Below are 17,647 nucleotides of genomic sequence, written 5' to 3' on the forward strand. Positions count from 1 at the left end.
CAAAAAATAAAAAAAAAATGGTTCAGATGGCTCTGAGCACTATGGGACTTAACTTCTGAGGTCATCAGTCCCCTAGAACTTAGAACTACTTAAACCTAACTAACCTAAGGACGTCGCACACACCCATGCCAGAGGCAGGATTCGAACCTGCGACCGAAGCGCTCGCGCGGTTCCAGACTGTAGCGCCTAGAACCGCTCGGCCACCCCGGCCGGCTCCTTGGCACAGATTTGCCCTTTATCGCCATGATATATGAGCGACACAATGTTCTGGGGATGAATGTTGATTCCAAACGTCGGCTTACGCACGCGGTGCAGTGTTGGCTGCGAGTCGATCGGAGAAGTGACGTCAGGCACGGATTATGACGCCAGACATTTATGCACCCAAATTGGATGAAAATGTAATCACATGTCAGTTCTAGTATAATATATTTGTCCAATGAATACCCGTTTATCATCTGCATTTCTTCTTGGTGTAGCAATTTTAATGGCCAGTAGTGTATTTCTTGACAATGTGCCTGCATAGAGGCATGTGGGTGGCTTACTATCGTGGTTAGGTACGCTTTATACTGGTCATATCCTGAGAGATAGCGGGCTCCGCTTGTGGGGAGGACTGAAACGCGGTCTGATAGGTGGGTGTAGCCGTTAGGCTGGAGTTCTACTGGCATCGACATTAGCGGATTTCGTCGAGAACTGACATCGGCCGAAGACGACCGATTTTTTTTTTTTAATCAGTGCGCCATTACGTACTCAGTCTCAGTGCAACCGATCTCAACATCAGATTGTGGAAAAGTTGGAGCAGAAGAGAATTGAAGTGTCTGAGATGTGGTGCTACAGAATAATGTTGGACCCATCAGACCGCGTTTCAATCCTCCCCACAAGCGGAGCCCGCTATCTCTCAGGATATGACCTGTATAAAGCGTACCTAACCACGATAGTAAGCCACCCACATGCCTCTATGCAGGCACATTGTCAAGAAATACACTACTGGCCACTAAACTGGACTGATAAGATACGGAAAGTGCAGGTTCTGCACAGAAACGGCGAAGAAAGGAAAATAAATGTAAAACACTGACAAGGAGAAGGGAGAGGAGCGTAGGACCCCTCAGAGAATAACCTCTAGAGGGAGCTGTAGAGGGCAAAAAACTGTAGAGGAAGACAGAGATTAGAATATTTGTACATGAGCAAATACTGAGGAAGTATGTTGTAAGAGCTACTCTGAGATTGAAAGGTTGGAACAGGAGAGAAATGAGGAATTCGTGGCGGGCTGCATCAAACTAGTCAGAAGACAGATAACTCACAAAGAAGAGGAAGAGGCAGAGAGAGAGAGAGAGAGAGAGAGAGAGGGAGATTGGGGTGAAGGTGGGGGGGGGGGGGGAGGGGCACGGAGAGAGGAGTAACCGTATATTTACGATCAGTCTTCCGTTGAATTACATTTCATGATGTCACTGCGAACCATCTCGAGTATGTAATAGAACGTTTCTCCCTTAATTCTCATATTATTGTTCCAGTAACTGAGGAAAGGGTGTTGCACGTTCTTCTCCAGGCAGACATAGCCCATTCTCAAGCATTCGGCGTCGTTTTAATGGCGAGAAACTGATGAAGGAGATGGGATGCAGACTAACTAAGCTATCGGCCGATGTTATCGGCGACCCGAGCTGCCCTTGCACCCGGGACTGATTTGGCGGCCCCTTTTCTTGAGCAGCTGATACTGAGAGCGGAGCGGGAAGTTGCGGCTACAGTGCTCCTTCCTGCAGCCACTTTTAGGCGCCGGCCGCTCTCAGTGACTCAGAACGCAGCCGTCTCCACGATGTGGTGCACGCTACCAGCTCGTGCCGTCGTCCTGGCAGCTGTCGCGATCTACATGGCTTCGGCGTCTGAGGAGGAGGGTATGTCCATCGTCCTAATTCTCTCGATACTCATTTTTTCAACGGCAGAATTCGACTCCTCCTCTCTATGGTCAATGGTGACGTAGCGAAAAAAGCCTAGTTGCGGAACACCAGCAACGTCGCAGAAAGTGGGATTCCGTAGTGCCTGCTTTCTCGGATCCGTTAATCAACTCCGTTCTGCTGTCGAGTGCTGAAGAACCACACGCAACTGGATCGGTGTCCAGAGATACGCGGACATACAGATTTGGACAGAAGATCTGTCGACACAACCGGTTCGCAGAAGGATATGTCTGGTCCGAAGGGATTGATAGCTGTTCCGTCCTCCAACGCTCGCCCCGTACTCCACAGCCCTTCAAGAGCTGTGCGAACGTTGCGCTTGTGGAAATACAAGTTCCTTTGCTTACTTTGCCTCCGAAGCAAGGGCAAGGCGTGGTGCTGTTTAACACGAAAGAGGCAACTTGTTCAAAGAATAGTCCGCGTTTTGTAGTCCATAAACAAGCAAAAACTATTGTTTGGCCTCGTAATACGTCTGAAATGGCAGTATCTGCATCCATGCATGTCCACGTACTACACATCTGAATCAAAACAAAATCATAGTTCCTCGGACTGAATTTTTTGAATAATATTTTAATACAAAATTCATAGGTGGTGTAATTTTATGCAATAATAATATTTATTACTTCAGAATGTGGTTAATAAATGATTCTTCGGAACATGGTTTCATTTGTAATATTGAAACATCATTTCAGCTTGTCGAATTAAATCACAGCAGCATTCCATATTGCAACTATGGGAAATTGTTTCCATTTCGAACATTTATACAATAACTGGTGGTCTGCATGTATGCCAGTTACACAAAAGTACGAACGATTAAGGAAGCTCAACATGCAACTGTAGCAGTATTTAATTATGTAATGATCAAAATCTAAATCTGCGTTTATTTAAGACTTTCATCCCTATTTCTTTATATTTGTATATTACTGATCTTCATGCCATAGGAAATCAGAATCACAAAACATAAAATATTTTTTCATTATTTTCTTTAATTAACTAAAAATATTATTACAGGACAGATACAACTGTTCTGCATGTCTTCATGACAATTATACACCTGGCGTTTGCTGACAATGTACTAAACATCACTCAAACGGCCTTCCTGGCGTCAGAGGCTTCAGTTACTCCCATCCTTTTTCCAACTGCTATTTTCTTTCTAATTAACGCGTGTTATTTCTCTATTCTGTCGTGTGATCTCATTAATAATTTTTCGTAAATCGTAAGAAAATCGGATTTTAGTGAGCAAGTCGACCAGCTGCGTATCTAATTTTCTTTTGTTTCTGACAGTTGTAGTAAATAAAATAGCAACGAACGATGAATCATTCTTCGACATCTTTGCGTCTTGAAATTGCGTTTTCAAATGGAAATACGGACTTAATTGTTGGTGGTACGATGGCGACTTCAGTGTTCTGTAGAACTGACAAGACAGTATTGTTAATAAATACTGAACGTGTAGAGGCCCTTTATGTACTGGCCGTGTCGGGAAAGACGCGGCCACGACGACTTGAATGTGGAGATTTGCTAACACCACCGGCTCGAGAAGGCATTCTCTCGTCCTGAGGGATCGGCGCGCGATCGACGAGACGCGACTCTCTCCCTTCCCTCCCTTGCCAACTAGTTAGTCTGTTCAGTTGAGGAGGGGACGGGGGGGGGGGGGGGGATGGAGGAGATAGTGGATGGAGAGAGTTAGTTGACTAATCACGTGTTACTTTGTTAGTAGTCATGATCATCGTTATGATGTGAAATGTGTCAACTGAACAAATGTCGCAGGAATTTTTAAAAAATTTATTTATGTAACACGTAGTTTTATAATTTACATCACTCCGTACAGTAATATATAATCACATATATAACATACGTAACACAGGTACACAATATTTTAATTTTTGTCTGGAAAATGAAGGTTATTGTCCTACAAATAAATTAAATTATTTAGAATAGTTCCAGTCCGCCAGTTATGACCAAGGTTTGTGAGAGGCCTTCCGAAGTTGACAGGTAAAGACCAGGACTGTTAAGTCCCTCCCACTTATACCCGAATGGCAAAACTCTCTGGCCCCTAACAGCTTGCTTGGTAACTGGCTGAAAATAACCGAGACTCTATGATGGGCTAGATCTAAAATTGCTCGCTCTACTCCTTCGAATGGAGATGCACTTACTAACTGTTCGTTCTTGGAGGCTACGTAACTAATCAAGTGTTAATATTTAAGGTACTTCTCCGTTTACGAATAGAGCCGCAAAATTTAGGAATCACTGTACGTCCACTATTGATGAAGAGTGTAACAAGGACGCGCAAATACCTGTGCAACCGACAAGATCGTGAAAAATTTTGCAGTGCCACATGCAGTGAAAGCTGTTTGTAGGTAGGTGTGCTCGCGGATATTGAAGAGATCTCGATACGTCGTCTCCTCAAAATTATATACACAGTTTTGTGTACATCAAACTTCCCGTTCAATTGGTGCAACGTTTGTTGACTATCGATCATTAACAAAATCGAATGAACATAAAAGTTTCATAAAATCAGATGAATCCATAATTCAACACAGGCGTATACAGTGGGGGGGGGGGGGGGGGGGGGGGGCACTTGTCCCCTACTGCGATCTGGGTAGAGCTTTTTATTCGTCAAAGGTGTCTCAAGAATTTAGAGAAGTAATTGTCTGCAGATTAAACGTTGCCAATCGAGTTTTTGTTCACAGTAAATTTTGGTGATTGCTCGGTACGACAGCCATTTCGGCGCTCTTCTGCAAGAAAATCGTTGCGGAACTTTATAGAACCGCGGCGATAGTGTCTGCAATCTTTCCTCTGTCACTCCCTTGTGCAGCACTTACGGAACTGCAGAAAGGGATTGGTTCAGCAAACATGCGAATATCCCTACATTGCTTCACAATTGCAAAGGAACAACTGCCAATTGCTACGGATCAACTATCAGTTGTTACGGAGCAATCGATAATTGCTTCGCAACACCCGACCAATGACAGCAAAAAGAAATATAGAGGTTTTGAATATACAAGACCGCTGGGACTGTTGGAATTCCTTATTGGGGAACAAGACCGGCTACGCAAATTAAATTTGTATCTTCAGCTGCTTCACTGTATACAAAGGAATAAAAGAACTTATCGAAATTTAGCCATGCCAAGAAACGGACAAATAAAAGCCATAAGGTGTGTGTCTACTTACAGCTAAAAGATTAAACGTTCTATTTAAACCGGATGAAACTGTCCCCAACATTTATATCCACAAACTTCTTTTCAAGAATGTGCGAGCGTCTATGATAAAATGTATTGGGGCTAAGGCCACCCTCAAATTAAAAAAACAACCCAGTAAAAACGTCAAAGAAAGAACGTAATAGCTATTAAAAATGTATAATACAAATTATTAAAATACTTAGGAAAAACACCGAGTTTGTAACATTACAAGAGAAACAGTTGTCAATAGCGTCACACTTTACCTTCGTTGTTGACGGCCTGGGGAGGAAGCGTTGCTATTGCCGTCGCCAACTAACCGCTGTGTTCAGCAGGGTCTGCGCGGAAGGCCGCTCATGCTCAGTGTCGCAAACATTAAGTAACCAGACACCTTGATTGAGTCCGCCTGCTTAATAGCCGGCACGGAAGCTCAGCGTGTTGGGTCAACGGGTTAGCTGCCCTCTGCAATAAAAAACTGATTCAACGGCTCAACACTGAACTTGAACGGGTGTCATGGGACATCCGCACCGAACAACTGCGACGAACAATATCGAACAAATGCAAGCGGGCCCGGGTTCGATTGCCGGCCGGGTTGGAGATTTTCTCCGCTCGTGGACGGGGTGTTGTGTTGTCCTCATCATTTCATCCTCATCACTGGCGGGCAAGTCGCCCAATGTGGCGTCGAATGAAATAAGACTTGCACTTGGTGGTCAAACTTCTCCGAATAGGGGCCTCCCGGCCAACGATGCCAAACGCTCATTTCTATTTTTACCGTGATTGAAACGCTGCGGGCTGGCTGCTCGTTTTAAATTACCAAACTGCAATAATCGGAATAATACACTCTTTTTATGAGTCACATAAGACAGAATTACTATTACAACTAATTTCAAAAGGTTTCTTGATACTGTCTAGGGTACTATATGCCAGCGCTATCAAGTGCTGTGTTCTTACATTTAATAAAATTCTTTTCGCAAATGAAAAGCCTTTTGCATCAATAAAAAACGATGGTAGGGCTGGAAATATTTGCCTTTCGTACTTAAACTCATCACCATCTTTGTTCATTCCCTTAAAAAAAATTTTCATGAGACCCAACTTGATGTGCAAGGGCGGGAGCAGAATCTTTTTAGGATCTACTAGTGGTTCACTCTTAATGTTCTTTATACCTGGTTGAAGATATTTTCTGGTGGGCCATTCACGTTTACTCTAATGAGATGCACGAGCTCGGCTATCCCATTCACAGAAAAAGCGGCAATATTTGCTATACCCTAACTGCATACCTAATAGCAGTGCAACCACTTTCAAGTCACCACAAATCTGCCATTGAGAGTCATTATACTTGATGGCTTCTAGTGAAATTTTCATGTTTTGGTATGACTCATATGCACACTATGCCCAACTGGAATAGAAGGAAGCTCAATACGAATATGTAAAAGCACTGCTTTTAAGCTCAACTTTGATGAACCGATAAAGAATCTCCACTCATCAGGGCTGTAATTAATTCTGAGAGCCTCCATTAGACCACTTATGTCTGCACATGCCACAAGGCTATCTTGCATGTTTAAAAAAAAGGAGTGAATTGTTGCTCTCTTCTGCGGTAGAATGAAACATTTACATTGCTTTCCAGAAAATTGCGCTGCAGCAATCTTGCTGCTAAAATCTCAGCCTCAGCTTTAGAGAGCTCCAAATCTCCACTGAGATCACTGAAATCATTTTGAGACAATTTTTGTGGATCATCAGTTGATGATGTATTTGGAAGAAGCTCTGGATCTTGTGATGTACATGGTTCAGGACGTTCAGAATCCCCATCAGAAGTAATCTCGCACTCTGTCGGTGGTACAGGTATTGGCAATCCTTCCCCATGTAGAACTGGACGTATGGTAGATGGAATGTTAGGGTAGATAACTGTCCGCTTCTTCTTCTTAGATATTCCCTTCGTGATAGGAGGAATCATACAAAAGTAGCAGTCTCTGACGTGGTTAGTTGGCTCAGGCCAGATCATGGGCACTGCAAAGGGCATTGAACGTCCTTTCCCATGCATCCAATTCCTGAGGTTGCTGGCAAAAATGTTTCAGATCACAGGTGGAGCCCAGGGATAATCCTGATCACCTATTTTGCAGCCAAAATAACAACTGTAAGCTTTTTTAATCAATGGCGTGAAGCAAATGTAACTTCTCCACACACGTAGCAAAGTGTGATAGCACTGTTAACACAAACTCGTGGCATTTTTGTTCACTTCAATAGCAGTCAACTTGAACAACTGGTAGTTAATTTGGAAACAAATGTGCAAAAATTATTACATGCATTAATAAAGTCACTGAAATTGAAGAGGAGGGAGATAAAAAGATCAGTAAAATTGGTATCAAAATGTTTATATCCAAAATATTGCACACAAGTAGGACTAGGGACAGTAATATAATCCACTGTTACTAGTTATTATGACTTTGACAAACCACTATAATATTTGATTTTAAACGTAACATAAACATCCATATATATTTACCTCACCGTAATAAAACAGAGTATAATGAAAACTAGAGCTAATTTTGAATTGTCTTTGTGATATTCGCGATCAGCATATTAGAATTGATAGGAATTGGCTATTTTCATTCGATTTATATTTTCATTGTTCCACAGTGTAATCAAGAAATATAGAAGACGGGGACGAGTTAATCGCAGCGAAGCCTGTGCACGAACTCTGTGAATGCATTCGACAGTTCGTGCAGTACGGTATTTGACGAAGGTTGTTGTGCAACCGAGTAGTGCGGCATTCCGTGAGGTCGGATAATAAGCCTGCAGGACTTCGTCTGAGTGCTTACAGTCGTAGTGGATGAGTAGTTGGGCGGCTCGAAACTGGTCAAAGTGTCACTGTGATCAAAGTAAGGGGTGCGTCCAAAAGTGACATCTCGTAATTAAAAGGGGCCGCTGAAGGCGGAAATGTAATGTGAAAGCATGCCGGTACTCGCACACGGAGCACAACATCGCACGAGGATTGATACGTAGCCCTAGCGGAAAAAAAGACAGACATCACACTCCTGAGCAGATCGCTGCAGACCTTGCAGCAGCTACCGGTACACGTGTCTCTCCCGGAACCATTTCGCGGCGATTAAATCAGGCTGGTTTGTATGCTCAGAAGCTTGTGAGAAGCATCCCACTTCAACAATGGCATCGTCGCGAAAGAGTTTGTTGGGATGAGCGTGTTGGTTGGGGGTCATGAACAGTGTTTAGGAGTGGTTTTCCGTGACGAATGTCACTTCGCTGAGGCAAGTGAGTCTAGCCACCAGTTAGAGCGGACAGAGAGGGGAACACGTTACACACCGCAGTTTGTTCATGAACATCATCGGTATGGTCTAGATGTTACGGTGTGGGCAGGCATTATGCACAATGGTCGAACACCGCTGGTTATCTTTGAACGAGGTGCCGTTACATCACGGCGGTATTGCAGGATCATGTCCGTCTGTTTAGGGGTGCCGGCGGGTACCGATCTTCTGTTTATGGACGAGAAAGCCCGCTCGACAGGGCTGCTGAGGTGTCGGACACAGCTCAGAGTGAGATATCGAACGTATGGAATGGCCTGCGTACTCCCCGGACCTAAACCCTTATAGAGCATGCCAGGGATATTTTTAGCAGACGTGTTTCTCAACGAACGTCCTCTTCCCGAAGTGTGAAAGAACTGAAAACCCCCCTGTTACAGTTTGAGAGCCAACATGAATAACAGGTGCAAAATGCATATTAATGTCCGACGAGGGCATATTCCTTAAGAGACTTCGTTATCGATGTTTATGTTGGGACCTACGTCGAACATGAACATTATTTGTCCGTTATCCAGTTTTTCATTACAAATATATCACTCCATTTCTACTACGTATGTAGTGTGATTTCGTCCATCATTGCCTCAGATTGTTCCTGTCCAACAATTCTCTGTTCATTAACAATTGTCAAACAGTGTAGCACAACATATCAAGGGGATAATTACCTATCTTTTGAGACACAATAACTGATTATATCAAAAGTAGCAATTTTAGAATCTTGCCCCTTCTTGTGAAAAATTTCTGCCGAGCCCCATGATCGCAAGCTAGACACGAAAGAGAAATCGAAAGCGCGAATGACCAAAGAATCCGCGCATCAAAGGAAGTTGAATAATTCGACCTACAGTAGAACTTATGCCCATCGTATTCTGGAGTTCTCATGAACTGCTGTTCATTTCCGTACGGGCAGAACCATATGACAACACTGCCTGATCTAGGTTTTTGAATTGCTTCTGTAATCGCAATGTGTGGCTCCGAGTGCCTGCTTTTTTCCTAACCTTGAAGACATGACTGAGCGATAGAAGATGAAGCTGATACAGATGCTCCTATTGCCCAGTCGGACAAAACATATTTCACTGAAGGTACTAGAATGTTGGAATATTCGATTAAATGTGATGATCTACAAGGGGACTATAAATTTTGTATTTTTGTCAGACAGAGATCTTTTTTTTTAATTTATTCGTATACGAGGGACATGCATAATTAACACTGCAAATGTTTCTGGGGCTCTTTTGGTTACATCTGGGTTTATCTCTACCACTAAAGGGCTGACCCAGTTCATGGCACCCAATCCAAGTTGCAGATCGCCTATCTAACGGCTTTCAGGGATAACAAAAATTTGCCTTTTAATATTTCGTATGATTATGGACCGAATTAAAAAAATTCAAATTGCTGTCATTACCTACTTTACAGTTACGTTATAGGTTCAACACAACAAACATGTATCGCTATTAGAAACTGTGTATAGGTCTTGAGGCTGAGGAACTCACCACGTGCAAATGTCCAGACCACGAGTATATTCATCCAGTGTTCGAGAATGAGAGAGCTTTGTGATCTGCAACAAATTTTACACGTAACTTCAAATAGTTACGAAACTTTTTCTCGCTGACACTCCCAAAAAATGATGGAAAGGAAAGAAGTTTATCCTTTACTACATTTTCCCTGTTCTTGTATTAAAACTGGCGCACCAGTCCTGATGTTATAATTCATTAATTTTTTATTACTAACTGTATTCCCAACACATTTTGCATACAGTATCCAGGCATACAACTGAATGTTCCTGCGACGTTAGTTCATTGTACGACACACGCTTCAGCAGATACGACGTCATAAACACTGAGATACGTAGAAAGCTCGCAAATTAGCCATCCATTATTTGATAACACAGGCCAACAAAAAATTTTTGAAACGTTTCTGAAATCCAGTAACTTATTTTGTGTGTTGAAGAGCGATGATCAATCAATGGGAAGCCATTTTCATGTATCGAATGAGGAGTATTAAACACTGTATTTAATACAGTTCTTTACAGCATGCTTTAAAGATGCAGTTCTTCATTTCATGTGAGATATAAGACCCGCGTAATGTACTACACGGGAATTAAATACGTATTCTTTTGCACTATTTCCATAGAAGACAGAATTCAGTGCACAAAAATGAAAAAAATAACCCAACTTAAGACTTATTCTAACACATAAAATTCATAGAAAAAACGCCAAACTCAATCCTTTTATTCACTTACTTGAACAAGTCAATAGTACTACTGCCGTCCGAATGAAAAACTTCTTGTAGTAATGTACAGGACTCTCACGTTGCAGCAATTAACAATGGTCCGCCATCATGAATGCACTCCATCACCTCTCTAATGTCTAGGTGAAACCTCTCACTCTGTTCTTCACTTATTGCCATGCGTTGGAAACTTGTCTAAATGTGAATGAGTGAAGTGTACCTTCTGACTTACGTTGCACCTTAAGTCCTTAAATTTTTCTAGCATGTTATGTTGTTCACGTATTCCACATAGTTTGAATAATTCTTATTTCACAATAACTTCTTAACCACTTCTTCGAAACCAATCCAAGCTTCCTGTTCTTGAGGAGTCATGCAGTCTTCAAAACTTTTAGCTTTACTTAGGTCCATGATCTACGGCCCTACAAATATACCCTCTTCGACTTTTAGCTCCAAGAGCTGAGGCAGCTTGTTGGTTAAGTATTTAAAACCATTGCCATTTTTATCCAAAGCCTTTTTAAATTGCTTCATTAGGCCCAATTAAATATGCAATACTAATAGCAAAATTTTCTGAGAATACAGCAAGCTTTTCCTGTCAATGTTCTTTGATTCTAGAAACAGGACCTACATAGGGAGAAACGATGACCGTGATAAAATAAGGGAAATCAGAGCTCGCACGGAAAGATATAGATGTTCAATCTCTTCGCGCGCTATACGAGATTGGAATAATAGAGAAATGTGAAGATGGTTCGATGAACCCTTTGCCAGCCACTTAAATGTTATTTTCAGAGTATCCATGTAGATGTAGAATAAATCATTCCTTTGTTTTTCATGTTGGAGTCTTTTACTTTGCAAATGCAGAAGTAACAATCATCTAGGTGATTCTTTCGGCAACACCACAAAATTGGAACTCCAGAACTAAGAGCCTTAATGCCCCTTTGAACATTTTCTTAACTTCGAAACAAAAACGCTTCACTTTCTGTGAGGGGTCCATGATTCATACTGATCCCCTTGTTTCACGCCGGCCGGAGTGGCCGTGCGGTTCTGGGCGCTACAGTCTGGAGCCGAGCGACCGCTACGGTCGCAGGTTCGAATCCTGCCTCGGGCATGGATGTGTGTGATGTCCTTAGGTTAGTTAGGTTTAATTAGTTCTAAGTTCTAGGCGACTAATGACCTCAGAAGTTGAGTCGCATAGTGCTCAGAGCCATTTAGAGCCTTGTTTCACTCCAAAATAAGCAAAATAAACACTTTTAACAAATGAGGTCATATTCTGTCTCTGTGTGATGCTCGTAAAACGTCCACAATTATAACAAAATTACCTGGACTGTTCAGATATTTTCTCCTCTGCGTGGTTACAGCTTAACAAATAAATCAAAATAAAATAGTTCATTTAAAACTCTTCTATGTACTCAACACTAGCCGAGTAACATATATCTGAAAAGACACAGTGATGCAAAATTACTTTCCTTGAATTGTCTGCTTACTTTGACTCAAAATTCGTTCTTCTGGGATTTGGTATATTTAGTTTGGTATAGTTAGTTTGCATTACAAATGCCAAAATTATAAAAAAACTTTATGTGATAGAACAAAATTGATATTCTTGGATTCTGGTGAACGAAGTCAAAATAAAACAAGTGTCGTAATCAAGACAGGAAAATCAAGTTTCCCCTGTGTAATGAGGACACTTAGCGACTTCCAACATAAAATAATTTGAAACTTTTTTGAACTTTATCTCGCTTACATAATGAAACTCAAATAATTCACACTAACTCATCTGTAAGCTAACCGGAAGTTTAAAGATGTTTTACACATTGGAGGGGTTCACTGACTGTATCTAAGATACTTCCACTGCTGGGGTACAGCTTTCCAGCTGCAAACAAATTTGCATCCTCACTGCGTCAGACGTATGGCATACTGCTACAAATAATTATAAAATAATAAATATTTATTGTAGCTATGTAATACTAAGTGTTAAATGTGTGCTGTTGTATACGTGCTCATACCATTGTTTTGGTGTTCTCTAATCCCTTGTTTCCTTTTGAACGTCTAGTTATTGTCCTAAATCTTCACTACGCACTCTGTCTCTTAGCGTTAAGTCGAAGTAATGACCTCAGCAACCTCATCTCAGTTGCTGCACTTCTTCGTACGTCTACTTTTCTTAGCATCCATTTCTCATTGCCATACATAAGAGCAGTTTTAACGCCCACGTTGTGTAGTCATAATGTTATCTCTTTCCTCATACTTCTGCCAACATACCTGAAACCTACAATTATGGATAAAGGGATGCAAAGCGAAAGGTTAGGGCTCCTGTACCATCGTGTGTAATTCCCTGTTACTACCTTGTTGACACGAATACCTATAAAACAGATGGGCTTTTGGCAATCGCAATTTCAATTAATTACAGCACAGATTGAGTAAAATGACAGATCTCAATAAAAGGGCAATAAAACAGGTAGGTCTTGATTAATAAGAGTTTCAGCCAACCCAAATTATGAAATAGCTCTTAATTTAATTATAAGAGAACAGGCAGGCCTCCAATAACAACAGCTTCAGTTAAGTAAACAAGAGTTTGATTTGCCTCCTCACAAGGGGTAGAAGGCTTATAAGCAGGGAGCAGAAGACTGCACGAAATAGGCCAAGAAAGGTTACAACGAGAGCATTGAATCTCCAAGGCCTTTTCGTTAGACACAGACTGGCAAAAGAAACATTAACACAGCTAGGTTAATTACGTGAAAGCAACAATAACTAGCCAAACAGTATACCCGGGTCACTGCAAGATACCTCCTCTACAACGACGGCGAAACGCCCGAAAGAAAACTATGCCGCCAAACCCAATTACATCGCCTCAGCAATCGTAAATTTTGAGACCGAGGCACCTCATAAGCCAATATAATTAACAGAGTGATGACGTCTGCAGTGCCCGAAGGTTTCTCGAAACCAGCAACCGGCCGTACTACAAGAGAAAGGGACTTATCTGGTGTTCGTACGACGTTTGCCAAGGAGATCGGCTAAAATCCAACCATCCGGGTAGGGGGAGGGCGGTTCCGGCCACAGCATAGAAGAAACACGTTTATCGCTCCGGCTCAGGAAACACCGTCGTGTGACACAGCTTAAGATAAACAACCAAGGCCAATATCGACTCAGGATAACCAAACAATAGCCACAATTCAAGGAACCAACTGGTGGTGAAATAGATCAGCTGAAAATTACAGTGGTCACAACAGGCCTATAGGTATCAATAAGAAAATAACCGTTAAGACCTCAAGATCCATAACTTAACTGAAGTTCATGAATCGAAGCAGAAGCTTGCCAGTTCCAAGGGGCCTAGAGTTCAGTACAGCAAAACTGGCTTCAACTCTCTCATCGGTGTGCCACGTCCCAGAGCTGGCTAGCCAGACTGCGCATGATGACGGCACTCGAAGTCAACCACGGATTCAAATGGCCCACAAATATGCCCATCAACCACTCGCCGGACTCCGTGCCCAAGACGCTTGCGCAAGTGCTCGCCTTACTCTCCAGGCGGAGCCCTGACACCGTCGTCCCTGCTCCGTTACCACCCCCCAACTCGCCACGCCACAACACGCCTCGTCCCCGTCAACAACCTCGAGCAAAGATATTAGTGGCGTCAAACCAGAGGGACATCGCACGGCAGATCGAACTAGCGGCGCCAGGAATTCGAAAGACGACGCCAGCAACCCAGCCACGGCTCAGTACCTAGCATTATATTTCTGCAAATTTTGAACCACATCTGAGTTAGTTTTGTGTATTTGTCCCGCTATATACCGACGTAAAAAAATGGCCCACCAGGAAGAAGTTGTGCGACATGAATGAAAGTCTGTAGGCGTGTTTCTACATATGAAAGATGACATCTACTCATACTTTGCGCCTATTACATAAGAGTGGAGCTAGTAACATCACTCTTGCTTTAAATACGTGCTTTAACGGTCATGAGCGTTAGTTATCTGGTGAATTACATGGTGACTTAACGTGGTGAATTGATGTCAGTCAAGAATGCCTTTAAGACGACGAAGATGCCATTTCAACACCTCATTGAGTTTAATCGAGGTCATGTAATAGGGCCGCGAGAAGATGGATATTCCTTCTGTGATATTGCAGAAAGACTTGGCAGGAATGTAGCTACTTTACATGACTACTGGCAGCGGTGGTCACGGGGATGTATGGTCGTAAGAAGACCGGGTTCCGGACGGCCACGTCACGCTACCGAGAGGGAAGACTGTTGTGTTGGGCGCAAGCCTCTGGTGCATTGTACTGCATCTGCAGGAGCAATATGAACTGCAGTTACCAACCACAGTGACACAAAGAGTTCTTACAAATTGAATACCTCAAGGACACCTCCGTGTCAGGTGCCTTGTAGCTTACATTCTACTGTCCCCAAACCACCGCCGTTTGGGACTTCAGTGGTGTCAAGCGAGAACTCATTAGAGGGCAAGATGGAGGTCTGTCGTCTTTTGTGATGAAAGCTGGTTCTGCCTCGATGCCAGCGACGGCCGTGTGTCGGTTAGGAGGAGGTCAGTTGAGGGCCAGCAACCAACCTGTCTACGTGCTAGACATACTGGACTGACACGTGAAGTTATGGCATGGCGTGCGATTTCGTAGGACAGGAGGAGAACTCTCGTTGTTATTCCACTCACCCAGACTGGAAATTTGTACGTCAATCTCGTGATTTGACCTGTTGTGTGCAATTCATGAACAGTACTCCAGGCAGCGTTCTCCAACAGGATAACACTCGTCCACATACTGCTATTGTAACCCAACATGTTCTACCGAGTGTCTAAAAGTTGCCTTGTGTGATCGTGTGGCTGCTCTTCTGTCATTCTGCGCAACGGATTAATCTGAGATGTACCCTTTACCCTGTGGCTCCTGCAAGATGCAATTTCCACCCCCACACTACTACAGAAGTCAGACAGACGCTTCTAACGTTCTAAAGAGAAATGCCTGAAAAACTTTCAGCAATAAATATCTTCTGGAGTCGTCCGCTGTAAGGAAATGACACAAAAATTCACAAAATTTCTTATGTAACTAGTGGGATACTTGGGTACTGGAGTAGTGCTAGTTAGTGTAAGAAAAACGTGAAACTAACGAAAATTATTATTTATTTTGCAAAAATGCTGAGAAATCACAATGGCACTTTTAGTTATGAATTGAACAAGTTATTTCCGGGTTCTTTTCGGAATGTGAAGTTACCTCTCAAGGATAGGTTTCGCTAATGAAATTTCTATACAAAGTTTAAGATTGTTATTGACTTGGCAGAATGGCTGAGAGCCGCGCCTACTCAACTTGAATAATTATCCGTTAGAATGTTGCTTGGTACGGTCGAGGCTGTCGCGTGTGAAATGCAGTGAAGTGTACTGTTGTGGAGGAAATATGGTGCTCGCAAGAGCTGTAGCGCACAATACCGTAAGCTGCGATGACTGCTGTGTGCGCCCCTCGCTGCTGACAAATAAGATAACTCTCGTTCTATCTGGATTGACCGTCGCCAATCAAACTCTCCCTACGCCTTGATGAAGTCAAGGACTCCTATTCGCCCCTAGTCTAACTATCAGCGTGGTACACCGGACAGATAACCAGTCCACCGCGATGCCACTCAAAAATTCGCACGCAGGCGTTTAACTATAACTCTTCCTCGCTCTTTGAGTACACGTACGAGCGCGCATGCTGTCGTTACGTGTTCTCGCTCCAAGAGCGACAGCGGAACGGCCCCTCTCCACGCCAGACGTGAAGGGGTATCTCTTTCGATCTCTTCCATTACTCCTTCAGCTCAAGGCATCAGAAATATCGTCTGCCAATCAGCATTGCTCTTCTAAAACTGGAGAATGACGTTTCGTTTAAGGCGACCAATCCGGAAATCTGTAGCATCGGCGTTTGGCGTTTGCTGTCTCCCTGTGAAAACATCTGAAACTGCATGCTCTGCTTGTAAAGAATGCATAGGCTGGTCGCTCCCACACAATGTAGCGGAATTTGCTTTTAAACCGAGCACGGGGGCGTTCTCCCCTTTCACTTGGGCGAACGCTGTCTGCTCTATGGGCGGTCGCGCGCCAACATAGATAGGTTGAGTCGTCCTCTGAAGGGACCGGCCCCCTGGCGTGAGGTTTGCGTCTCCCGAACTAAAAGCTCCTGTGACCGTCGTGTCTGGAATGTATGTGTGTACGCCAGCCTCGAGTGTTTCAACCACGGTGCGCTTACTTGTTATTTGCATATCGTTTACATGAATTCATACAACATTGACTTTATCTTATCGAGTTTGGGTTCGAATGAAGCGTCTTGATGTGCGGAATATGACTGTGAGGGCGGAATATGTAAACAATGAAGGTCAGGAGACCATGACATCTTACACTTGGCCTGTTCGATCAACAGATCTGTCTCCAATCGATCACATATGGGACGTCATTGGAAGACAACTCTAGCATCATTGACAGCCAGCATTAACCGACCAAGTGCAACAGGCTTGAAACTCCGTCTCACAAACTGACATCCAGCACCTGTACAACACAATGCATGCACATTTGCAAGCTTGCATTACGCGTTCTGGCGGCTACACCGGTTATTTATGTACCAGCATTCCACATCTGCATTGGCGTATCTATTGCTTACATTAACCTTTGATGTTGCAGTGTTTATCACCTAAATATGTTACCTATACAAATGTATTCCAGAAATTTCATTACCCTACATTAATTACTTTTTGATGTTGCTATTTTTTCCGTCAGCGTATGTAAAGGAATTTACCTGTTGTTTATCGCTGTTATTGTTCTTTTTTATATGATCCCCTTCCATTGCCACCAATTTTTTTTTCGTATACAACCATTTGATAATTTTGTAAAACATTCGAAGCTTTCACTGTCTGCTAGGAGAACTTGGTCGTCTTTAAATGGACTTGTGCCCTTTTAATAATGTCTAAAATGTCTTTGATCTGGAACAGCACTGCCGGCTCTCTGACAACGAAGCAATGTGCGGATGCAAAAAAACATGGTGTCAATTT

General features: G+C 42.9%; 1 protein-coding gene across 2 annotated transcripts in view; it reads left to right on the forward strand.

Annotated features, from left to right (window-relative positions):
• Positions 1 to 1,801: 1,801 nt before the first annotated feature.
• Positions 1,802 to 17,647, forward strand: part of LOC124603882 (G-protein coupled receptor Mth2-like) — a 643,834-nt gene continuing 627,988 nt past the window's right edge. Inside the window, exon 1 of one of the 2 annotated variants that reach the window (XM_047136433.1) lies at positions 1,802 to 1,886. In XM_047136433.1, the coding sequence (XP_046992389.1) occupies positions 1,808 to 1,886 (79 nt within the window). In that variant the 5' untranslated portion in view covers positions 1,802 to 1,807. The remainder of the gene's footprint in view (positions 1,887 to 17,647) is intronic. The other variant, XM_047136434.1, reaches the window with a different exon arrangement.

Source organism: Schistocerca americana, chromosome 1, assembly GCF_021461395.2.
Source record: "Schistocerca americana isolate TAMUIC-IGC-003095 chromosome 1, iqSchAmer2.1, whole genome shotgun sequence".
NCBI classification, from domain to species: Eukaryota; Metazoa; Arthropoda; class Insecta; order Orthoptera; family Acrididae; genus Schistocerca; species Schistocerca americana.